The 23,648-nt window shown below is 62.1% G+C and overlaps 1 protein-coding gene across 1 annotated transcript in view; it reads left to right on the top strand.

Annotated features, from left to right (window-relative positions):
* Dpp9 (dipeptidyl peptidase 9) overlaps window positions 1-23,648 on the top strand; it is a 32,359-nt gene that overhangs the window by 1,162 nt on the left and 7,549 nt on the right. The window contains exons 2-14 of the mRNA XM_071603723.1: window positions 2,450-2,703; window positions 8,685-8,797; window positions 9,748-9,921; window positions 9,992-10,160; window positions 10,635-10,748; window positions 11,125-11,257; window positions 12,868-12,925; window positions 14,432-14,532; window positions 15,727-15,904; window positions 16,058-16,220; window positions 18,736-18,815; window positions 21,379-21,531; window positions 21,971-22,106. Coding sequence (XP_071459824.1) covers window positions 2,450-2,703; window positions 8,685-8,797; window positions 9,748-9,921; window positions 9,992-10,160; window positions 10,635-10,748; window positions 11,125-11,257; window positions 12,868-12,925; window positions 14,432-14,532; window positions 15,727-15,904; window positions 16,058-16,220; window positions 18,736-18,815; window positions 21,379-21,531; window positions 21,971-22,106 — 1,826 coding nt within the window. The remainder of the gene's footprint in view (window positions 1-2,449; window positions 2,704-8,684; window positions 8,798-9,747; window positions 9,922-9,991; window positions 10,161-10,634; window positions 10,749-11,124; window positions 11,258-12,867; window positions 12,926-14,431; window positions 14,533-15,726; window positions 15,905-16,057; window positions 16,221-18,735; window positions 18,816-21,378; window positions 21,532-21,970; window positions 22,107-23,648) is intronic.

Genomic DNA, 23,648 nt, shown 5'->3' on the forward strand with positions numbered 1-23,648 from the left:
GCTGGTGACGGGTTGAGAAGACGCCCTGCTGGTTGGCGGGAGGAGAGTAGGTGGCCTGGGCTAAGTGGCTTGGAACACACTTCCCTCTCCCAGCTGTGTGAACTCCTCACTGGAGAGCACAGGGCAGGGGTGGAGGAGGACACGCTTCCTCACCTCTGCCGTCCCTGGCTGGTGCCGTCCCTGCCTTGGCCTGGATAGCAGAGGGGCTAGTGGCAGGCTGGGCTCCAGCTAGAAGGTTCTAGTCACGTCTCGAAGATTCCTAGGCGTTCCTCCCGATGTCTCGTTTCATTTCTCAGCTCCTGGATCGTTTCTTTGCTTCCTGGGCTCTCTGCGGTGATCGGAGGCAAGATAAGGCTTGATGGTTCTTTGCTACGAAAATAAGCCATGTGATTTCTGAAGTGCTTCTGCTGGGCTCCCAGCCTGTGGGGTCCCCTTGGGGAGATCTGAAGATCGTGATGTTTTTTCCCTCCCGGGGCAAGGCTTGAACGAGGGTGGCACACCGTGGGGAGGGGATGCTAAGCCAGTCAAAGCAGTTCCCCTGGCTGGGTTTTCTGGGCTCATTGCCAGCAGCATGCGGGACCGTGTGGGTCCTGGGCCCTGCCTGTCACTGCCTGCGGCTCCCTGCTGCCCTGGAGGTGGACCGCAGTGCTGCTGTGGGCCAGAACCTCCTGTGTGTGACCCACAGCAAGGCACCCATCCGCCCAGGGCTCGGCTTGTTTGACCCAAGGGCCCTGGCCGGGCTGGCGGCCTCTGCCTGAGTCTTCAGAGCACCTAGGAGCTGCTGGACCAACCAACCGCTCCTGGCCGGAGCTGGGGCAGCGGCTGGCTCTGCTGTGCCTGGACCTCAGCCAACAGGGTTAAGCCAGGGAAGCAGTCCTCCCTGTCCTTCGTTAGGGGTCAAGCTGGCGGGAGTCGGGGGGCCTCTGGGGTCCATCTCAGCAAATGATGCTCGGAAGCCACCACCTCTGGGTGGCCTCAGCTGCCTGCCTGAGCCTCCTGCAGTGTCCACCTGCCCTGTGGGGCTGGGCCCAGGACGCCCCGGCTCCAGGACTCTCCCTGCGATGCCTGCCCGATGCCTGCTTGGTGGACGCCTTTGTCTCACGTCCTCAGCTCCGACTGGCAGTGAGCCTTTGCCCCTCCAGCCTCTGGCTCCCCTCCGCACATCCGGTGTTGCAGACCTGAGCGAGGGGACCTTCAGAGGTGCTCAGTGACACCTGCGTGTCTGTCTCCTGTGCTGGTGGCTCTGCAGGGTCTCTTCTTGGCCAGGGACGGTCTTTGGGAATCGGGCTGGACCAGGTCAGGGCCACCCTTCTGCCCTGCCTTCCCTCCTGTGAGCAGCAGCTGCAGTTTCTGTTGCTGCTGCAGGAGCCACTGCTGCCGACCCCTGCGGGTGGAGTGTGCGGGGCTGGCGCTGGGGTGCTGCCGAGGGAAGCCAGGCCGCCTCCACTGTCCTCGCCAGGCCTTGCTGGGGCCTTTAGAACTGGGTCAGCTCGACTGGGTGTTTGGATTACCTTAAAACAAATATTTGCCTCTCTGGTCCAGCCCAGTCCAGCAGCATGTGCTGAGCCGGCGTGAGGGGGAGGGCCGCGGCCTCTCCAGACCTGGTGGGGGACAGTGGGGTGCCCTGTGGGAGGAGGTGCTCGTTCACTCTCACCTGAGTGACGACTGGCCGAGTTCCCTGTCACTCTCAGGAGGTCTGGGTGTCCCCTGCAGGTGACAGGCAAGCACTGCCCTGCACCCACAGGCCTGGATTCCCTGACCGAGACCGCCTCCTTGCAGCCTTCGCACGCCGGGGGCGCCAGGTCCCCCGTCAGGGCCTGGGACACAGCCAATGTGGGGGGACAGGCATGCAGCAAGTAACTACAGTGACAAATGCTTGAGGGCGGGGACAGCTAGGTGGCCTGAGAAAGTCCCAGAGATGGGATGGACGATGGCTGCAGAAGGTTTCTGAGGACCTGCCAAGCCTCTAAGCGAGGAGATGTGTTAGAAGTCGGTCAGGCGAAGAGGAAGCAGTGCTCTAGGCAGAGGCCACAGAGGCGCAGGCCTGGGGGGCCGGGGGCTGAGAAGGGGGTGGGCTGCGAGAGCCGGTGGGGCTCCGACGGCAGCCTTGAGGGCGTGGTGAAGACTGCATGCGGGTTACAGGGGTGCATTGTGTATGCTTCTTGGGGCCGGGGGTGGGCCCCAGCTCTGCCCAGCCTGGGGACTGCCTTCCCCCCGGGACCTGGGAGCTGCGGCTGTGGGGTCCCAGGCAGAGGTGGCTCCAGCCTTTCGGCCAGGGGTGACTGCCTCGGATCCCAGAGCAGCGGGGTGGAGAGGAGGAGAACACTTTGAGACCCATTTAGGGGGACAGGGAGGTCGCACAGGGGTGGGACCTGCTGCCAAGGGGACAGTTTGAAAGCCAGACAGCCCTCCCTCCTCAGCCCGTCCACCGGTCCCTCTTTCCTTGCAGCTTGTCACTGCATTCCGAGGGAGCTGAGAGGATGTCCTGCGGGGCCCCGGTGACGGAGCGGGCCGACGCAGGTGACATGGACGACCCTGCAGCCCGCTTCCAGGTGCAGAAGCACTCGTGGGACGGGCTCCGCAGCATCATCCACGGCAGCCGCAAGTACTCGGGCCTCATTGTCAACAAGGCCCCGCACGACTTCCAGTTTGTGCAGAAGGCAGACGAGTCGGGCCCCCACTCCCACCGCCTCTACTACCTGGGTAAGCCTGCCCGGACACCCGGCTGCCCTGAACTGGCAGGCCTCAGGGCAGTTGTCACCGCGCCTGCTCAGAGGACCTGTGTTTACAAAGTGCATGTGGTGGGCCTGCTGTGGGGACATAGTCCCACAGGCCGTGGCACCCACAGATGGCACCCTGTCATTAGGAGAGCTTGGGGCAGGGGCGAGGGGAGGAGGACGCGCCCCCACGAGGGCTGGCCAGCCATGGGGCCGAGCGCTGGCCTGCCCATCTGCACTGCCAGACACTGGTGGCTCGGAGCCTGGAAATTGTTTCCACACGGTCAGCTAGGCCTCTTCCCAGGCCCCTGGCCCAGGCTGGGTGGGGCACAAGAAACAGGACAGCGCACAGAGATCCCCTGTGGGAGGTGGCGGACTTCAGTGGGAGCTCGCTCTGTAGGGATGTGTTGTGAAGGATCCTCAGGCTCACGGAGAGGCAGGTGGCTTGTGTCACCGCCAGTAGTTCATGGGTGGCTTGCTGCATGTTTGCCACCCGCCTCAGATTCCTAGAAGTGGGTGCTCACGCTTGGTGGCGTCCTCTCTGGGCATGTGCCTTGTGAGCACACTTTCTCCGTCAGGCTGTCTGTCCACCAGACCCTCAGCACTGACCAGACTCGTGGTCCCCTTCAGGCAGGCCAGAGCTGCCTCCTGTAGGGGACCGGAAATACGTGTAGAATGAATGGATGTCACCCTACTTTGCCTGAAGGGCATATAAGGAGGAGGCCCTTGAAGGAATCAGCCAGGCCTGGTGGCACATGGCTGCTGACCGATGGCAGGGCTTCTCAGTCTGCCACTGTGGACACCAGGTCAGAATGCTCCGTGTGGGCAATGCCCTGGACACTGCAAGATGCCGAGCAAAACCGCCTCCAGTTGAGAGCCACTGTCCCGGCTTCAGCAGGAGCGGGGTTATTCTCTAGGCCCATGCTCTTGACCCGGGGATCCCTGAGACCACGCCCACTCGTGCCTGGGCCTCAGTCGGTACTGGAACGAAAGAAGGAGCGAGTCACTGCCGTCCTCTGCCCGAGGCTGAGCACCTGCTCGTGACAGAGACCCTGATGGACACTGGTGCAGTCCCTCAGACAGGCCTGTGGTGGGAACAGGGCCAAGAGGGGCGTGGCCAGGAGCGGGGCTCTGCAGACCTTCGCCTGAGGGCCATGGGGCTTTGAGCTGCGTCAGCACCGTGAATGGGAGATCTCGCAGCCCTAAAGCTGAGAGTTCACTACCTGGCCCTTTGCAGAGAAGCGTTTGCCAGCGCTAGTCTGGAAGTTAGGACGGGAAACCTCCAAGTGTCACTCACCCAAGAGGGAGCTGCGGAGGGTGCCCAGATCAGGGAGCTGGCGGTCCGCGACCTCCCCTGGTTTGCCGTTTGCCCCTCGGCACCCACCCCATGTGCCCATACAGTCCTGGGCTCTGGGCTTGTGCTTGTGCTCTTGCCCCTTGCTCAGGGCGCTCAGCGAGGTTCCTGCGGCTGCCCTGAGATGGTGGCCTCCCACAACTCAGTGAGAGAGTGAAAAGTCACCTCACCAGTTAGGAGGCCAGAAGTCTGTGTGGGGTTGCACAGGCTGAAACTGAGGTGTGGGGCACCGCGCTCCCTCCAGAGGCTCTAGGGGACATGTGTTCACTGCCTCTTCCAGCTTTAGTGGCTGCCAGTGTCCCTTGGCTTGTAGCCACATCTCGCTATTCTCTGCCTTCGCGGTCACATTGATTTCTTCTCTTCTGTCCTGCTGGGATTCCCTTCTGCCTCCCTCTTAAAAGGACACCTGATAGCTGGGCTCAGGAGGCTGAGGCAGGAGGATCTCGAGTTCAAAGCCAGCCTCAGCAACTTAGACCCTGAGTAACTCAGCGAGACCCTGTCTCTAAGTAAAATAAAAAGGGCTGGGATGTGGCTCGGTGGTTAAGTGCCCCTGGGTTCTATTCCTGGTACCAAAACCAAACAAACCCCAAAATAAGGACATGTGCTGACAGCAGGCCCCCCAGGATGATCCCCAGCCCACAAGCCTCCGTCTGTCCGTGGTTGCAAAACCCATTTTCACCACAAGTGAAGGCATTCATGTCTAGGCCCCAGGACGGGTACATCTGGGTTCGGGGGCCACTATTCAGCCTCCAGAGCTGCGAGAAGGGACAGAAACCCTCTGAACTGGTCCAAGCTGCAGGGGGCATCTCCTGGGGGAGATGGGATGTCTCATGGTGCCCAGGGCTCAAGGCCCAGCCGCCTCAGGAGGTGGACCAGGAGACTTTTGGAACCCAGGTATGGCACCATGTGCCTACCTCTGACCAGGCCCCTGCCACCCAGGTCTCCTGCCATGCATCCCCACAGCTCCAAGGCGCCAGTGTACCCCAGGAATGGAGGAAGGACCAGATTGGCTGAGCTTAGGTCCACTGTCCAGTCACCTGCAGCCTGTGTCCAGGTGGGCGGGACCCACAGCCTGGGGCTGCTGAGAGCCCGGCCAATGGGTGGGGCAGCTCCAGACAAGGGTGTGCTCTTAGCAGAGACCCCAGAATATACTGCGTCTGTTGGGGTGATGGCATCCTGCAGCCGACCACGTCACTCACCACCAAGCTCTCAGGGCTGCCCGTGGCCCCCACGTCGATGGCATGTCTCGGTGCCAGGCCCAGTCTGCTGCCCTGAGTCATGACCTGCCTTAGGCCCAGGTTTGCCACCTGAGGCACATAGAGCTAGTCACTGGGGCCCTCCGGGAGCGCCCCTCTGTTCTGACTGGTGGAGCCCAGTGCAAACTGGGTGGCCCAGTGACAGGCACCTTCCCACTCCTACTGCAGGAAGATGGGCAGAGAGGCCTGGGGCCTGGACTCCAGCTGTCCTCTGTGGCCAGTCCCTCACCCCATCCCACAGCATCTTCTGTTAGGAAGAGGAGGTCTCAGGGCCCTGGGCAGGTCTCGGACTCCTGTAGGAAAGAAAGCCAGGACTGGGGTCCTGTGACTAGGAAAGGTTGTCCTGCCTCTGGCCATGTGCCCTGCCAGGCCAGCCTGTGAGGCCATGCCACTCGGTGACTGGATGCAGTGTTTGCACTGTCCTGTGTCACCTGCCACGCCTGTGGGGCAGTGGGTGATGGGTGGGCAGGACTGGCAAAAGGGGAGGCACAGTGGCCACAGGGGTCAGCGGCTATCTTTAGCCCTCTCCACCTTTTGCCTTGATGCCAGGCGTCACTGTGCTGGGAGGTGAGTCTTGTCCTCGGCAAGGCCTTACCTTTGACTTCCTACTGGAAGGCTCTCCTTAAGGGTCCCTGTGGGTGACTGTCCCCAGGCTGCTCTCTAGAAAACCGCCCCCAGCCCCTCCCAGCCCTTCCTGTTGCCCCGTGTGCTCTCTTACGTGTATGTGTGTGTGCACGCACATGAGTGTGTGTTTCCCCAGTACTGGGGGGGACCCGGGGATGATTGGTCCCTGAGCTTCATCTATACATTTACTCATTTATTCATTTATTGGTATCAGGGAGATTGAACCCAGGGGTGCTTAACTATTGAGTCACATCCCAAGCCCCTTTTTCCTTTTAACTTTTTTTTTTAATATTTCTTTAATTGTAGATGGACACAATATCTTTATTTTATTTATTTGTATGTGGTGCACAAGATGGAACCCAGTGCTTCACGTGTGCTAGGCAAGCGCTCTGCCACTCAGCCCCAGCCCCAGCCCCAGCCCCAGTCCCTCCTTTTAACTTTAATTTTGAGACAGGGCCTCACTAAGTTGCTGAGGCTGGCTTTGAACTCATGATCCTCCTGCCTCAGCCTCCCGAGCTGCTGGAAGGCAGGCGTGGCCACGGTGCCGGGCTTGCCCCTATGTTGCTTCTTTTTGAGATCTGAGCTGTGCCTCACAGTCCCCAGCCTTGTACTTTTCAAGTTGTGGGACTTGGTGGCTCTCAGCAGTATGTCTGCAGCATCGCACACACGTCACCTCTGTCTAGTTCAGAGTGTTCTGTCATCCCAGAAGAAGCCTGTGCGCAGCACTCACCCCCATGTTCCCCCAGCCCTCCTCAGCCTCCTGTGTCTGGAGTCCCCTGCTCTGGACATTCGTGTCAGTGCAGTCACACTCCGCATGTTCTGGTCCCCACTCGCCTGGTGCTCCTGGAAAGCAGGGAATCCCCGCAGACTCAGGGCCTCGGGCCAGGCGTGATGGCGCATGGCGCACACCTGTGGTCCCAGCTATTCTGGTTGGATCACCCAGGGGTTTGGGGCAGCCTGGGCAACAAAGTAAGACCCTGTCACTTAAAATAGTTCAAAAAATAAAACTCAGGCCTTTAGAGAGCAAGTCGCTCTCCCAGGACTCAGGCCCTCCACCTTCTTCCACGCAATCGTTTCCACCCGCACACGTCTAAAGTTGACTTTGCGTTTTTCACAGGTCTCTTTTAAAAGGAAGCCCTGGAGAGGTCTCCTTATTTTTCTTTGGGTTGCTCGTCTGCCCCTAGCTGTCCTTCATAGGTGCGCCCGGGGCGCAGCCTGCCAGGATGAATGCCCTCCTCGGCGTTGAGCCCCGAGGGCCTGGCGGGCTGCCTTCTCTCCCCTCAGAACCCCGTGGGAAGGAGGAGGTCCTGAGAAGGAGGGTAGCAGCAGCCTGGGTCTTTCTGCCCAGAAACTCGAAGAACATGCAGGGCCAGAGCTGGGTTCAGTGGCGGAGTACTACCCAGTGCGGAGCCTGCCGGCTCTGTCCCCAGGACACGGGAGATAAAACAGATACTCAGAGGATGAGAAAGGAGCTCCGATGTCCTGTGATTCGTTGTTAGCTAGGGCAGGTTCACAGGCCACCGCCGGACACCCTGTGCTGTTGGAAGGTGTACACAAGGAGAAGCCCAACTTGGTGCCCAGCCTTGTGGCAGAGGTGTCCTGGATCCCACGGGGCCAGGCGGCAGGTGCACCCTCCTCCTGTGTCTGCAGGTTCCTCAGCCCCAGGTCTAGCCACATCTGTTATCCAGCTGCCACTCAGTCAGACCCTGTCTCAAAAATGAATAAAAAGGACTGGGGTGTGGCCCAGTAGGAGAGCATTCTTGGGCTTGATCCCCAGTCGACACGCAATTTTTTTTTTTTTCAGAAAAAAGATTGCATCTATACTGAATGCCATTCATTTTCTTGTTATTGTTTTCTAAACAATACAACGTAACAACTGTGTACACAGCATTTATTAGGTAATCTGAGTCACCCAGAAATAACTGAAAGTCCGGGAGGGTGTGTGCAGGTGCTGTGAGTGCTGGGCTGTTGACCTGCGGGACTGGAGCATCTAGATTTTGGAATCCTGGGGGGTCCTGAGCCCAATCTCCCAAGGATACTGAGGAAAGACCTCATTTTATCTGCTTCAAAGAAGTCCTTAGTGTCTTCCACAGTAAGACCCATCCCAGCCTCAGAGACACAGCACTTGAAAAACTGATGGACTGCAGGTGACTTCGGGTGACACAGGCATTGTGTGGCTGGCTCTGTGGGCTGTACTTCATGCACCTGCACAGAAGCCTCCCTTGGCAGCCGTGTCCCTGGTCACCTACAGGAGCGTTAGATTGAACCAGTGCTTCTCCTCAGGGGAGATTCCATTCCTCAAGGAATACTGGGCACATCTGGGGACATTTGTGGCTGTCACTTGCTCTTGGCAGGGAGGGGTGGAGCCGCAGTCTGCAGAGCCCACCCCTGAGGAGGCTGCTGTCCGAGTGGTGAGAAAGGCTTTCCCTGGCTGTCACCCTGGGTGGGTTCCTTCCCAGCCTCCCCCTCGCAGAGGGGCCGTCAGGAGCCAGGTCTGGCATCCCCAGCTCCCTTCCTATTCTTCCATGGGCTATTTCTCCAGTAATTGTGGCCACCATATTCAGCTCAGATGCCTCCGAGGAGGAAGACCCTGTCGCTGAAGCGATCACACCCCAGGCCTGTGGCTCTCTGGGGAGGGGCGCTCCGTGGGACCCAGCTGCAGGGACCCGGAGCCCTCTGGAGGCCCTGCCCGCCTGCTGGGTGCTCATGCCGGCCGTTGTGCTGTGCCTGCAGGGATGCCCTACGGCAGCCGGGAGAACTCCCTCCTCTACTCGGAGATCCCCAAGAAGGTGCGCAAGGAGGCCCTGCTGCTGCTGTCCTGGAAGCAGATGCTGGACCACTTCCAGGTGGGCTGTGTCCTGCCGCAGAGCCCTGTCTTCCCAGCATGATGCCGCCCGGCCGTGTGCCACAGAGGGGCCCAGGCTGCCCAGAGCAGGCTCTGTCCTAGCTGCAGGCCTCCCTGGTGGAAGCTGTCAGATGTGGCCTTCCCAGATGTGGGGCCCGGGGCCGGTCCTGAGGGCGGTGGTGGCCCTCCATGGAGTCGGCTTGCGAGTGGGTGCAGCTCAGGTGGGGAGGGCCTCTTGTGTCCACGTTGCTTCACACGGGGCCGAGCAGAGCATGCTGCAGCTCCATGCATCCCAGAGCCTGCCTCCCTATGGCTTGTCCCCTCTTTGTCCCCAGTGCCCAGCTGAACCACTTTGCGTTCCACACAGTGCCGATGGTTCTTCTGCTTCTCCTTTATTTTACTGAGCTTTGAGGGGCTGGGGATGAAGCACAGGGCTTCTGTGCACACCTGGCACGCGCTGTACCCCTGAGCCACCCCCTGGCCCAGTCTGCTTTAAAAAAATTCATGCCTTCGCTTCGGCCGCCACAGGGCCCTGGTCTGCAGGTGTCACCACGCTGTGTGCTGTGCGAGAGGGCTCCCTGCCGGGCCTGGGCCAGGCCTTCAGTGGCCAGGCTTGAATCCCTGCTCCCCCAACTCTTGCAGACGGTGTGGATATTTAGGGTTCGGGGGTTTTGATGGAATGCTCTTGGTGGGAGGGGCTGCAGGAGTGGCAGTGGGCACCAGGGAAGAGTGCCCAGTGGCTGGGACAGGATTGCCTGGAGAGACTCCGTGGCAGGGGGTTTAAGTGGCCCTCTGCCACTGCCGCGCAGTCGCTAGTGCACCAGGCCAGGCTGCTTGCCCCTTGGGCCACAGGTCCAGGCTCTGCCCACCTGCTATGCCCAGCATGCAGAGCCCTCGCCGGCGTGGCCTTGCAGGCGGGCCCAGGCCACCAGGTTTCTGTCTGTCCCCCAGGCCACGCCCCACCACGGGGTGTACTCACGGGAGGAGGAGCTGCTGCGGGAGCGGAAGCGCCTGGGCGTCTTCGGCATCACCTCCTACGACTTCCACAGCGAGAGCGGCCTCTTCCTCTTCCAGGCCAGCAACAGCCTCTTCCACTGCCGGGACGGCGGCAAGAACGGCTTCATGGTGAGCCCCGGCCTGGCCAGGAAGGCAGGGCTGCTGGGGCCCCTCCCTCAACCGGCCTCTCTGTCCTCAGGTGTCCCCCATGAAGCCCCTGGAGATCAAGACCCAGTGCTCGGGGCCCCGGATGGACCCCAAGATCTGCCCCGCAGACCCCGCCTTCTTCTCCTTCATCAACAACAGCGACCTATGGGTGGCCAACATCGAGACGGGCGAGGAGCGGCGACTGACCTTTTGCCACAGGGGTGAGGACCTGTCGGCCCTCCTGGGACAGCAGCCTAGCAGCCTGCCACCTTCCAGACAGCCCTGCCACCGGCTCACCCCGGGCCTCTCCCTCTCGCACACCCCAGGCACCGCCTTGCCCCCCCTGGCTCTGTGCCTGCCTGGCCTGCAGCTTCCGTCTGCAGAAGGGAGCCCTCCGTGGCACCGGCCCACAGCCCAGCGGGCACTGCTGCAGCAGCCCCCACGCACGCGGGGCTCACCCTCGCTGTCCTAAGGGTCTGCACCGTGACCTGCCACGCAGGTGCCTGTGTCCCCACCCCCAGGCCCCTCTGCTGAACCCACAGGCATGGCCTCTGGAGGAGGTGCTTCTGGTGTGGAGTGGGTGCTGCCAGGGATCTCGTCAGCACCCTGCAGTGCCCTGGAGGCCCCCTGCGTCCACATGGAAAGCATGGTGTGTGAGGCCACCTGAGTGGTCTCATCTGTGGTCTCTCCCCCAGGTTTGTCCAATGTCCTGGACGACCCCAAATCTGCTGGCGTCGCCACCTTCGTCATCCAGGAGGAGTTCGACCGCTTCACAGGCTGCTGGTGGTGTCCTACGGCCACCTGGGAAGGTAGGTGCCCTGTCCGTGCACCGCCTCAGCAGGGCCTCCCAGCAGTCATGGGCCAGGGCTGCCCTTGATCTCCTTTTACCCTCGTCCCTTTTTTAAAGGCCTGGTGTCCACACACCTGTGAGTTCTGAGGTGCTGGGATTCAGTGCAGGGATTTCCGGGGTGCAGTCGGGCCTTCACACCCCACTCTGGGCCATTTTGTGCTGGGAACAGCTCTGTTTGTGTTACCATCGGGAAAGTCAGGCCCAGAGAGGAGCTGGACTGGGGTGTGTCTGGAGTGCCCTGGGTGAAGCCCCGTGGCACCACAGAGCCCGCATGCAGCAGGGATGGGTGGCAGCAGGGATGTCCCCGCACCCTTGGCAGCCTGCTGTGCCCTCAGGGTCAGAAGGCCTCAAGACGCTGCGCATACTGTATGAGGAAGTGGACGAGTCGGAGGTGGAAGTCATCCATGTCCCCTCTCCTGCCTTGGAGGAGCGGAAGACGGACTCCTACCGCTACCCCAGGACAGGCGAGTGCTGCCCCCGGGCCTCTGGGAACCAACGTGCACGGGAAGGTCCCCGTCCATCCCCGCCCGGCCTCCCCAGGCTTGTCACGGGGCTCTGGGTCAGGAGGCTGCCCCTGGGTGGGGTCGAGAGTGGAGGCCAAGCTGCTCACCCCTCAGGCTGCCCCACAGCCAGGGCTCTGCAGCAGCCATGGGAGGCCAGCGCAGTGATGCCCTGTTGGCCACCCACTTAGGAGGCCTAGCCAGGAGGATGGCTGGACCCCAGGAGTTCAAGGCCAGCCTGGGCAGCATAACAAGACCCCGTTGCTTAAAAACAAGATCCATGTTTACAGCCATCTTTTTTATAGACAGTTCAAATTTGAATTGCATGTCACCTTCCTGTCACATGGAATGCCTGTGGTCCTACGTACCTGAAGTGCCGTCTGTCCTGTAGTCCTCTTTCGCCTTCAGAAAGGACATTTAGCCGTTAAATCCAGGAGTCGCGGCGGGTTTTGGTCCTCTGCCAACAGGGCTGTGGGGTCCCCTCCCACGCCCCGTGGACCCTCGGGCTGTGTCTGCCTCTGCCCTGGCCTCTTCCCTTTTTGGCCCCTTGGTAGTGCCGATGTTCTTGTTGAGCCAGGTCACCTCTAGAGCAAAACCAGGTACCTACTGGGGTGTGGCCCAGAGCCAGCTGGGAGCCCGGCTCAGGCTGCGGATGGCGGCCACCCTGGAAAGCTTTGAGGGCACCACTGCCTGCTCCTGTACCCACCTGCCCACAGCTGTGCACACGGAGCCTCTGCGCCACTTGCTCCAGTCCCACCTGGGACCGTTGGTCTCCTCCTGGCCTGACAGATAGGGAAGTGAAGGCTCCGAGACGTCACCCTGCCCTGGTTCTAGAGTGACAAGTGCCAGAGACCAAATTTGCCATCTGTCTGGGAAAGGGCAGCGTTGCCCTCTGCCATGGCCTGGCCCTTCTCCTGGGCCCTGAGCTGCAGCCCTCTGGAAGGGCCTGTCTGTCCCAGTGGTGGCCGCCTGCCTCCTGAGGGCTCGCCTGGCTGACTGGAGAAGACCCGTCCCCTGTTGCATTGTCAGGGTGTCATGGTGCCACGTCCTATCCTCTTAGGCCAACTGTGACCCTTTCCCAGGGCAGGGTGCATCAGCTTGGTGGATGTCCCCCCGCCCCCCCGACACAGGGGCTGGCCTGAGCCTCTGTTTGTGTTCGGTACCACTGAGCTGCCCGATGCCCTTTTTATTTTGAGACGGGGTCTTGCTAAGTTGCCCAGGCTGGCCTTGAACTTGACATCCTCCTGCCTCAGCCTCTTGAGTTGCTGGGACGACAGGCGTGGCCACTGTGCCAGGCTGGTCTCTGCTCTTAAGCAATAGTCAGATGTCACATCCCTGTCAAGAGAATGAGCCAGGCACTAAGTCAGAAGGTCCGCCTAAGGGACTTTGTGCCTGTGCCAGGAACGGACATCTTGCGGGCAGACCTTTGGACCCTGGCTTCTCCCCACCCCTGGCCCCCACTGTGCCAGCTGTCCACCTCCCTGTGGGTGTGGCCCTGCCTCCTTGGCCCGTGCAGCAACCCTTGCGCACACTGGGGACACCCATGTGTGCTCGGCTCACTCTCCTTCTCACAGGCAGCAAGAATCCCAAGATCGCCCTGAAGCTGGCCGAGTTCCAGACGGACGGTCAGGGCAAGGTGAGGCTGGCGCGGCCTTGGGTGGCCTCAGGATGAAGCGGGAAGGGGCTGGAAGACGGGGTGGGACCAGGGTCTGCTTGCCGCCTCCCCTGGGCTTCCAGGCCCCGAGTTGCCACTCTGGCTGGCCGCGGCCACCCTTCTCTTGGAGCTTGGGATTGCAGAGCCCACCTGTCCCCGGGCGGCTGTGCGTTCGCTGCTGTGCCAGTGCCGTGAGCGAGCGGGTGGAGGGTCCCGCGGCAGGAGCAGAAGGGCCCTGCTGTGCTGTGGTTCCACAGAGCTGACCTGCAGGTCCACACCCTTCCCTGAGCACTCAGGGAGCTCCACTGGGGGCGAGTCAGGCAGGCAGGTCCCCCCCCCCAGCCCTTGGGCAGAACCCACGGGTCATTCTGTGGACCCAGGGGCTTCGTGGGATGTGCAGTGTCCTAGGACCTTCCGAAATAGCATCAGCATCGGGTGTGAGGGTCCTGTCACCCGCAGGTCATCATGTGGGGCCTCAGGACCATGCCAGGGCCAGGCACAAGGCCCCTCAGCCCAGAGCTGAGCGCCCTCCCACCCAGCCCCACCCTGCCCTGGGGTCTTCTGCGAGTCATGAGCTGCGGGCGCCCAGACACGGGGCTCCTGGAAACTCAACACCTCACGTGGGACAAAGCAGGGGCCGGAGGTGGGCACTCTAGGAGTCCAGAGGACATGCCAGGCATCCAGAGAGCTCAGACAAGCTGGGGACACTCGTGTGCTTTTGCAGAAATGAGGTCTTTCCCCAACTCGGGGCTGGTTCTCGGGCAGGATCAGGCCCTCAGCAAGCCTTGTTCACGCTCTTGCCCAGACGTGCCAGGGATTTCAGGCAGATCTGCCATGAGTGACCTCATGGGGTCCACAGGAGTCCGTTCACTTGATGGTTCTCAATGGTCACTTGCTCTCCATGACACACAGTCCTGAGGCCTGCACTGGGTGCGCCAGTTGAGCCAGGCGGTCAGCAGGCATGGCCCTGCCCCACAGGTTAGGGCTCTGGGCCGCCAGCCTCCTCCCCTCCGAGGCCTGCTTGCTCAAGGCCCCTGGATCTGCAGGAACTGCCCAGAACAGACTGCTTGGTCCCCAGAACCAGCAGGGTGCTCTGGGGGGACCCTGTCTCGGAGGCTCTGTCGAATGACTGTGGAGTCTGCTGGGACTGTTGTCCCCACTGCCACAGAATGGGCAGCTCAAAGAGCAGGCCAGAGTGAGGGTGTGGCCCCGAGGGAAAGTGTGCCAGTCTCCTGGGGTCGCAGGTGGCCATCTTCTCCTGCGACACCACAAGACGGCCCCATGGTGTGTGTCCGCCCCCTGTTTTTCCGTCATGGGTACCACGTACACTGGATCTGGCTTGGTCTGTTCAGTGTGAGCACATCCTGACTCGGGGACACCTGCCGTGACCACATCCCAGAGCAGGGAACTCGCTCTAACCCCACATGGCCGCCATCTCCTCAGGTGGTATGGGGACAGGCAGAGTGTGACCCACGTCTGTCTCCCTAGATCGTGTCGGCTCGTGGGAAGGAGCTGGTGCAGCCCTTCAGCTCGCTGTTCCCCAAGGTGGAGTACATCGCCAGGGCTGGGTGGACCCGGGACGGCAAGTAGTGAGTGTCTCTGCGTCAGGTGACCTGAGGGATTCAGAGTGGGGGCTGGGAACGACGGGTGGGCTGCAAAAACCACTGCTCCGACTGCCCACGGGTCTTGGGGTGATAGGACCAGGGCAGGTGACCGTGTCCTGCCCACTTGTTCCCAGAGATGCCTCCCCCAGCCTGTCAGAGGCAGGACACTCTCAGTCAGTCACTCCAGTGTTGGTGGAACTAGGACATTTTGGGGGTCAGAGGTAATTGCAGGGGGCCCAAGTTCCCTAGTTGTAAGAAACACCAAATCATACCCAGACGTGGTGACGCACCTGTCATCCCAGCAGCTTGGGAGGCTGAGGCAGGAGGATCCCAAGTTCAAGCCAGCTGATCCACTTAGTGAGGCCCTAAGCAACTTAGCAAGACCCTGTCTCAAAATAAAATAAAAAGGACTGGGATTGTGGCCCCTGGTACAGCACCCCGGGTTCCATGCTCAGTTCCAAGTCACAAAGTAGGGGCGCTCCCCTTGCTCCCCTTCCCACTTCCTGCAACCTCCACCCAGAGGCCGCGGCCAGCTCGCCGTTCCTTCAGCTGTGGGCACAGTGGCCCTGTGTGCTTCTAAGTGAGGGGGAGATGAGCCTCGTCTCTTGTGAGGGGCGCGTCCCCCTGCCTGCAGTGGCGTGGCCCACACTGCCCGCCCACTCCTCCCAGGTTGCTGTGGCCGTGAGCGGGCAGCAATGAAAGCTCCCACGTGGCCTGCAGAGCTGGCTCTGTCCCTCTCTGTCCCTGTTCCCTGATGCTGCGGGCTTCCCCTGGTCCTTCTCAGCAGATGGCAGGCCCAGCCCGCGGGCTGCCTCCGGTCAGGCCGGGACGTCCTGTACTCTTTCCTGCCGTCCCCGAGGCCTGCGTGGAGCAGCCCCACCCCACAGGGCAGGTTTTGAGAGGTCCACTTGAGGCCGACTGGAGTGAGGTGGACCTGGGGGCTGGGCTGGCCAAGAAGGAGGCAGGCCCGTTTGTGAATGGTGCCCAAGACCCAGGGCCTAGGGCCGTTCCCTCTGGTGCTGGGGTCTGGCCGGCCGTGCCACTGAGCCCCAACTCGGGGACTGGGCCAAGCGCAGGCCAGGGACACCAGGGAGGCGGGGCTCGGCCCACTGCTGGGGACGGCGCTGCTGCACTGCCCACAGCCTCTGAGGCCCCTGCCGCCCTCCTCTCCCCTCCCAGCGCCTGGGCCATGTTCCTGGACCGGCCGCAGCAGCGACTCCAGCTGGTCCTCCTCCCGCCTGCCCTGTTCATCCCGACCCCTGAGAGCGAAGAGCAGCGGCTGGCCTTCGCCAGAGCGGTCCCCCAGGACGTGCAGCCACACGTGGTGTACGAGGAGGTCACCAACGTCTGGATCAATGTAAGGGGGGCTGGGGCTGCGCGTGGCCTCCTGGGCGGGCCCCACGTGGAGAAGGGCTCATAGCCGGGCCGTCCCCAGCCAGCGAGGGAGTCCGGGAGGCTGGCCAGCTGCAGAGCCGGCCTCCTCTCTCCTGACGCCCCCTCCGCCACACAGGTGCACGACATCTTCTACCCCTTCCCTCAGCCTGAGGGCACCGAGGAGTTCTGCTTCCTCCGAGCCAATGAGTGCAAGACTGGCTTCTGCCACCTGTACAAAGTCACCGCCATCCTCAAGTCCAACGGCTATGACTGGACCCAGCCCCTCAGCCCTGGTGAAGGTGAGCAGAGCCCGGCTCCCGGTTGTCGTGGTGGCCAGTGCCCCATCTGTCCCTGGTGGCCCTGACAGAGTGGGTCCCCAGGGCGGGCCCTTGTGATCAGCAGGGGCCGTGACGGAAGCCGCCGCCTATTCTGCCAGCAGCATCTGTGGAGTGCTCTGTGACCAGCCCTTTCAATGACCAGGTGTGGGAACGCGGGCTGCGGGCCACGTCCCATCTGCCACTTGCTTCATAGAGTTTTATTGGCACATGGCCAGGCCCACTCGTTGGGTGGCCTGCGGCTGCTTCTGGGTCACGGGGGCAGTGTCGAGCAGCAGCGGCTCACAGAACCACAGGTGGTTGCTCTCTGGCTCCCTGTAGAAGTGGCCGGCCCCTGCTCCAGGTGCCCCCGGTACAGTCGTATGAAGAGGCAAGACGCCCCTTGGTGTTTAGAAGGTTCTAGTGGAAGATAAAGCAATAATCCAAGAACAAGGAAAGATCCTGCCTCGGGAGGAAGGCGAGTGGAGAGGCAAATGCTGCAGAGTGAGGGGCTTCTTTCTAGAAGGGGCTCAGGAGGATGTCTCCAGATGGCATGCCACCGAGCGGAGACTGGAGAGCTGATAGGCATACAGCACACTGCAGGCAGAGGGCACGGCCTGCAAAGGCCCGGGGGCAGGATAAGCCTGGTGTGTTGGAGGCACAGGGAGGAGGGGAGGCAGAGGGGACAGGGCAGCCATGCAGGGCCCTGGGAGGACTCAGACTTGGACCCTACAGGAAGCAGGAAGTCGCTGGTCTCACTTACACAGGTGTGAAGTGAGTCCTGGTCTCCGTGGCGCAGGCCGAGGGCAAGTGAGGCGGCGGCACCTGGGGTTCCTGCACCCATTGCAGCCGAGTGGGAGCGCGTGGTGTGGAGGCCTCCAGGCCCGCGGGGTTCCAGGCTGACACCGAGAGACTGAGGGGCTGTTTTAGGATGCAGACCTGCTTGAGATGAGGTGCCGATGGCAGAGTTGCTGTGTGGGTGACACCTAGGGGCGCGGAGCAGGCAAAGGGGAGCACAGGTGTCGCAGCCCCTGCAGGACACACCCCAGGCTTCCGCAGAGTCAGGGCAGGGGGACTCTGGGCTGGATCCCTGGGCGCTGCAGGCGTGAGCAGCACCCGCCTCCACCCACTCCTGGCCAGGAGCCCCATGTTCCCGGACATGTGTGAGCCCCACAGTTTAGAGCCCTGCCCACAAATGCCCTGAGCACCGTCCAGTGCAGGGGCGGCCTGAGAGCATGGGAGCCAGCACGCTGGAGCCAGGGGACTGGTGCCAGGATGGACGGCTCCACCACACAGGCCTGAGGTTGGTGAGCCACTAAGGCCTGGCCGGCTGGCCCGGCCCTGCCCAGGCACTGGGCACCTGTACCTGCAGCCCCCTGGGGGCCTGGCAGCCTGAGAGCTGCATCTCCATGCCCAGTGGTCACTGGTGGAGGGGCAGTGGCTGCTCCGTGGGGGCCCCGGACTCTCCAGTGTGCTGCAGTGCCTTGGTGACCTCGGGCCCAGGTCTGCATGGCCACCCTGCTCTGGAGCTACACCTGTGGGTCCCCAGCTCCTGCCTCCTGTCATGGGGCAGATGCCTGCTGGATGGTGACAGGGTGCTGAGCACCTGTACCTTAGTAATGTTTAATCAGCAGGAGTGAGTGCCTGCAGGGGACTGGGGAGGCCTGGTGGCCCGCGGGAGGGCAGGGCTCAGGAGGAGCCTGGGAACCTGAGGAGGAGCAGGTGGGCATCTGGGTGAAGGCGGGCAGGGAGGGATGGTCAGCAGGACCCTGGGGCCAGACAAAATCGGGCTGGAGCCTAGTGCCTCAGGAGGCTCCACGGGCGGGAGTGAGCAGAGGGCCAGCCAGGCGAGCAGTGCCCAGGCCCTGTGGGCATCGGGAGAGGGACCCCGGCTGACTGGCCCCAGAGGGAGCCAAGCACAACTCGCCCCACTAACTGTGGGCCTCAGCAGGCCAGCATGGCAGGACCAGCCGGGGAGGCTGAGGGCGGGAGCCCGTCCCCGAGAGTTGGCCTCAACTCCTCCTGTGCCACTGTGTGCAGGACCCTTGTCCCTGTCGTGCCACGTGTGGGTGCCAGTGTCTTTTAGGCCTAGAATAGTTCAGGAGAAAAGTGAGCCCTTGCTCCCGAGCTCAGTCCCTTTCTGTTGGCGCCAACAGCCGTCCTGTGTCGCCTCCCAGGGAGAGCTCAACGGCGTCATCTACCCAGAAAACCGCAGAGCAACTACGCGTCCACTTGCTTCCTGGCCTGGGGCCACAGAGCCCTACAAGGCCAGAGTCACTCGCCCTTTGAAGGCTCTAGAACAGCGAGTTCCAGAGTCCTGGCTTTTCTTGGGAAAGGCTGGTCCTGCCATCCGCCAATAGGCACTGGCCCCACAGTCCCCTTGACCACTCTGGCAGGTCCCCACCTTCTGCTCAGACCCTGCAGCCCCATGGGGAGTGTGTCCCTGGTGCGTGTCACGATGCCCTGGCTCCCTTCACCTCTTTTCCTTCCTTCCTTTCAGATGAATTTAAAAGCCTCATTAAGGAGGAGATCGCTCTGACCAGTGGTGAATGGGAGGTTCTGGCCAGGCACGGCTCCAAGGTACCAGAGTCTCCTTTGTCCCTCCTCCCGCCCTTCACGTGCTCCTGGCTTCTCTGCCCTCCCTCCTGGCTCTGCCCCTTCCTGCTCCTCTCTGCCCTGCTCCTTTCCCTCCTCCCTGCCTGAGCATCGAAGACCAGGAGGGACAAGTCAGAGGGTCCCGTGGCCCCCGCCAGGTCCCGTGGGAGGGCCTAACCCACACTCTCAGTGCCACCGGGGTGTTCAAGTGGCCTTCTTTATGTCTCAGAGCCCCCTCCCCAAGAGAACAGTCTTCAGGACATCTGCACATCCTATGGAATTAGAGTCATCAGGAGTGTCCCCACAGCCACCCCATGTTAGCCCCTGAGGTTCCCAAATGAAGGCACAGCCACAGAGATGAGCCACGAGCCCTGTGTCTTCACCTGGGTCCAGGAGCACAGCTTCCATGTTTACAGAGGGTTCCTGGTCACCCTCCTGGGTCCCTCCCTCTCAGAAACAAGCCCGCGCCCTTTAGTGACTTGGCATAAAAAACAGGAGCACACAGGTGGCCTGCAGGGTGCAGACGTGGCTGGCAACGCAGAGGCCAGCACACCCTGCCCGGGCTGGAAGGGGGAGCCTGGCCTCAGAGGGTGCAGTTGAGGCAGCAGGGCACAGCCCATCGGGGACAAGCCACCTGTGTGCTGACAGCAACGTGTGTCACGCCTGACTGGCATCCAGTGGGCCCCCAATGCTAGGTGTGGACCTGTGAGGTCACCCCAGAACTCTCTAGCGACATGTACGTGTGGTATGTGTCATTCGTGGTTGAATGTGGCCGTCAGTGACAGCATGAGCAAGCGAGGCACATGTGGGTCACGGTAGATGGACGTGGACGTGTCCAGTGCCCTCGCTGACTTGGAAAGATGCTGCTGAACTGTGGGGACTGGTGCGCTGTGGCACTGCAGCAGTCCCCTCTCTGGGCAGCTTCATGCCTGTGTCTTTGTGGATAGAGCCTGAGGGTCAGAATGCCGGTCTCTAAAGGTTAATTGGTGGCCAGTGGCCACCTGCTGGCTTCCACGCAGCCGGGTTGCTGCTGACCACTCGCCAGCTCCCTTCCCAGCCTGGCCCGAGCAGGGGGCAGTGGGCGGCTCTGCTCCCCTCTCCTGACCTTGCTCCCTGGGCCCCACCCACTCCACAGCAGGAGCGGCCCAGTCACGCCAGCCACTGATGTCCTCAGATGTCACCCAGGTCCCCTGAAGGGCACAGTCACATATGTGTGTGCGCGTGCATGCAGTGACCTTGAGTGTGTGGTGTCCTGAGCCAGCACAAGCACCACGTCCCGGGGGTTGTGACTGCGCCCTGTCAGCACGCGCCTCTCTCCACCCTGAGACGGGGCGGGAGCATCTTAGAAGTGAAAGAAGAGCCTCCCACATGCCGGGCCCGGATTTGACCCCCAGACCACAAACAAGAGGAAGGACAGGACTGGGCTCTCTAAAGTGCTGTCTGCCCTGTTCTGCGTCACCCAAGCCAGGCCTCGCTGGGGACAAGCCCCGGGGAGGGCCGACATGTGCTGTGGAGCTGGGCAGTGCTGCTGGAGGCCCAGCCTCCTGTGGGTCTAGAGAACCTGCTTGTGGGAAGCAGCTCAGGCGCCGGACACACCTGGATTCCCAGGGAGGCTGAGTCCGCAGGATCAAGTTCAAGTTCAGCTTCAGCAACTTAGAGAAATCCCGTCTCAAGAAAATCACAAGGGCTGTGGATGCAGCTTAGTGGCGGGCACCACTGTGCCTACTTCCAGTCCCCCCAAATAAATGGAGCCTGGGGCGGGGTGGTCTGTGGGGGGCGCTGCCCAGCATGTGCAGGCCCTGTGTCCACGAGCACCACAGAGGACAAGATACAGCACAGAGTGTCCCCTAGGAGCCCGCCCCTGCCAGCAGCCCTGCCTCCTGCAGGCAACAGCACTGTGGTCTTTGTCAGTGGGGGTCGACGGGGTTTTACAAAGGCCCACTTGGCCCCCTGGCGTGAAGTGGGCCTGCTCCTCCAGCGTCCTCATCCCCATGTGGGGAATTCCTTGGGACGGGCTCCAGCAGCCTCTGTCCCAAGTCCAGGGCTGTGCCCTCTGGAGGTGTTTTGCCTGTGTGGCGCCACCTCACCACCACCCACCAGCCTGACCTGCCCCAGGTAGCCACCTGTCCCCACCTGGTCCTCTCTCTCGGGGTTTTCTAATGCTGGACTATAGCCGTGCCCCCGCAGCCGTGTGCCCCCGGGACTCCTGAGCAGGCGTGGGGCTGCAGCTCTGATCTCTGCCTGGGGACACCATCTAAGAACCTGGGGCTAGGAGGGGCCTTGCTACTTCTTAACTTCTAGCCCTTGGCCAGAGAGACGGGCTGGCCCTGGGACCCACGCAGCCTTCCTCCAGATTGATGCCTCCACAGTCCCAAGGGCCATCTAGGCTTGACCTTGTAACTCCGGCCCTCTGAAGGACACGGGGCCAGACCGGGCAGCATAGGCAGCTGTGCAGCAGAGACGGTGGGGAGCAGGTCCCCTGGCTGCAGGCAACGGGGTCCACCAGGGAGGGGGCAGGCTGGTCCCAAGCACTGTGTCCTCCCTGCAGATCTGGGTCAATGAGGAGACCAAGCTGGTGTACTTCCAAGGCACAAAGGACACGCCACTGGAGCACCACCTCTACGTGGTCAGCTACGAGTCTGCCGGCGAGATCGTGCGCCTCACCACGCCCGGCTTCTCCCACAGCTGCTCCATGAGCCAGGTGCATGCTGGCTCCCGCCCAGTGTCCCCCAGGGCTGGTGCTGCCCACCCCTACCTGGCAGCGGGGAGGGAGGGAGTGGTGTCCCCGGAGCACCACAGCCTACCTACTGAGCCTTGGTGCCGCTGCTGTGAGTGGGCCTCAGCCTTAGCTCCAAGCCGTGCCGACCCCGAGGCAGGGCACACACACGGGGCCACTGCCAGCACGGCCAGGCGAGCCGGCCCCACGGTGGCAGCTCCCTGGACACTGGTCCCAGACAGATCCAGGCTCAGCCCCTCTCCTTATTTGCACATGGGGCATTGGTAGCCACGGCGGGGGGCGGCATGACATCCAGATGAGCAGTAGGTGAAGAGTGCCCCCGTGACGGGGCGGGAAGAGCACAGGCGCCCCGGCTGCAGGGCACTGTGCCTGTTCCTGGAGACCAGCACCTCGTCCCCCACAGAGCTTCGACATGTTCATCAGCCACTACAGCAGCGTGAGCACCCCGCCCTGCGTGCACGTCTACAAGCTGAGCGGGCCCGACGACGACCCCCTGCACAAGCAGCCCCGCTTCTGGGCCAGCATGATGGAGGCAGCCAGTGAGTAGCCGGCCCTCCCTGGTGAGCTCGGCTTGCGTGTCTGTCCCCGGGCACGAGGGACACCCTGGCGAGCAGAGGGCAGCAGCTGTAGCCGTCCTTGCAGGAGCCCCAGGATACGTCAGAACATAACTGTGGCCGTGGCCCCACAGGCCGTGACCTGGCTTAGGGACTTGGGGGTCCATGGCACCTGCCAGGCAGCAGCGCACAGCACACAGAGCTAGGTCCCGGGGACTTCAGGGCCCGTGGGAAGGGAGCAGGGAGCAGGGGGCCATGGAAGCTCAGAGTGATGCAGCCAGCTGGAAACTTGCTCCACCCTTCCACAGCCAGCTGTGCCATCCAGGTGGCAGGTGCCATCCGGAGTCCTCTGCTCAGAGGTGGCCCCTGTGACGGCACCTGCACAGAGCACAGGTTCTGAAGCCATAGTTTCTGAAAGAAGCAGGGGAGTGGTCACCTAGGGACCTCAGGGGAACAGGAAGTGTCTGACAGTTTGCCCAGGAGCCCAAGGTCAGTCAGGACTGCCCAGTGGTCCCGGGCCCACATTCTGGCTCTGGGGGACGCGCTGTGGAGCCTCAGGCTGCTGTGGGGTGGTTTCCTGGTATGGGTCGTCTGTGGAGCAGACAGTGAAGACAGGGCTCAGGCAGCGCCTGGCACCAGGGGACCAGCTGTAGCCCTGACTCTGCATGTTGCTGCTTCCCAGAACATTCCAGAAACTGGAATCTTGGGCCCGCAGGGATGTCAGGGGGCCTCGCGAGCATGTTGCCCTATCCTTACCTCCTGAGACAGCAGTGGGTAGAAGGGCCTCTCCACCACCAGCTCCACCCTCACTGCCCTGTCGCTATGGAGACGCCCTAGCCAGGGCAGGGAGGGGCCGGCACAGCGCCAGGGTCAGAGATGGGTCAAAAATGGGACCAGGTGTCCTAGGTGTGCCACAGGTGCCTGAGGCCAACTTCCCGGACCTCCTGGTCCATGCCAGGTTAGAACCTGGCCGGTTGTGGTCACTTTCACTGCCCATGGCCGTGGCTGAGCTACAGCAGCAGCTAAGTAGTTAGGACACAGACGAACGGCCCTGGGCAGGGACCGGCCAATCACGTGGCTGTATTAATGACAACCTTCCTTTAAACTGATCTGCGTGTCCTGTTTTATCCTTTGCCGGTAGTTGAACGTGGACGGGACCTTTGTTTTATGTATTTATTTAGATGTGGTGCTGGGGATGGGACTCGGTGCCACACACGTGTGGGCGAGCGCTCTGCCCCTGAGCCGAGCCTAGCCCACCTCCCATGGACCCTGTTTACCTGGGAAGCCCTCAGGGAGGCCTTGAGCAGGGCCAGCCAGTGCAGGAGGGTGGCAAGTGCGGGGCCAGCCTCAGCGACTCAGAGACCCTACCTCAAAAATCCAAACGGGTTGGGTGTGGCTTGGGGGTGGAGCGCTTGCCCAGCCGCAGGGCCCTGGGTCATCCCCAGCACTGCCAAGAGCTGCAAAGAATGACCAAAGGACAGAAGCCCCCCCACCCCCCGCCTTGCTGCAGTCCATGGGAAGCAGCCT

This window comes from Marmota flaviventris, chromosome 1, assembly GCF_047511675.1.
Source record: "Marmota flaviventris isolate mMarFla1 chromosome 1, mMarFla1.hap1, whole genome shotgun sequence".
NCBI lineage: Eukaryota > Metazoa > Chordata > Mammalia > Rodentia > Sciuridae > Marmota > Marmota flaviventris.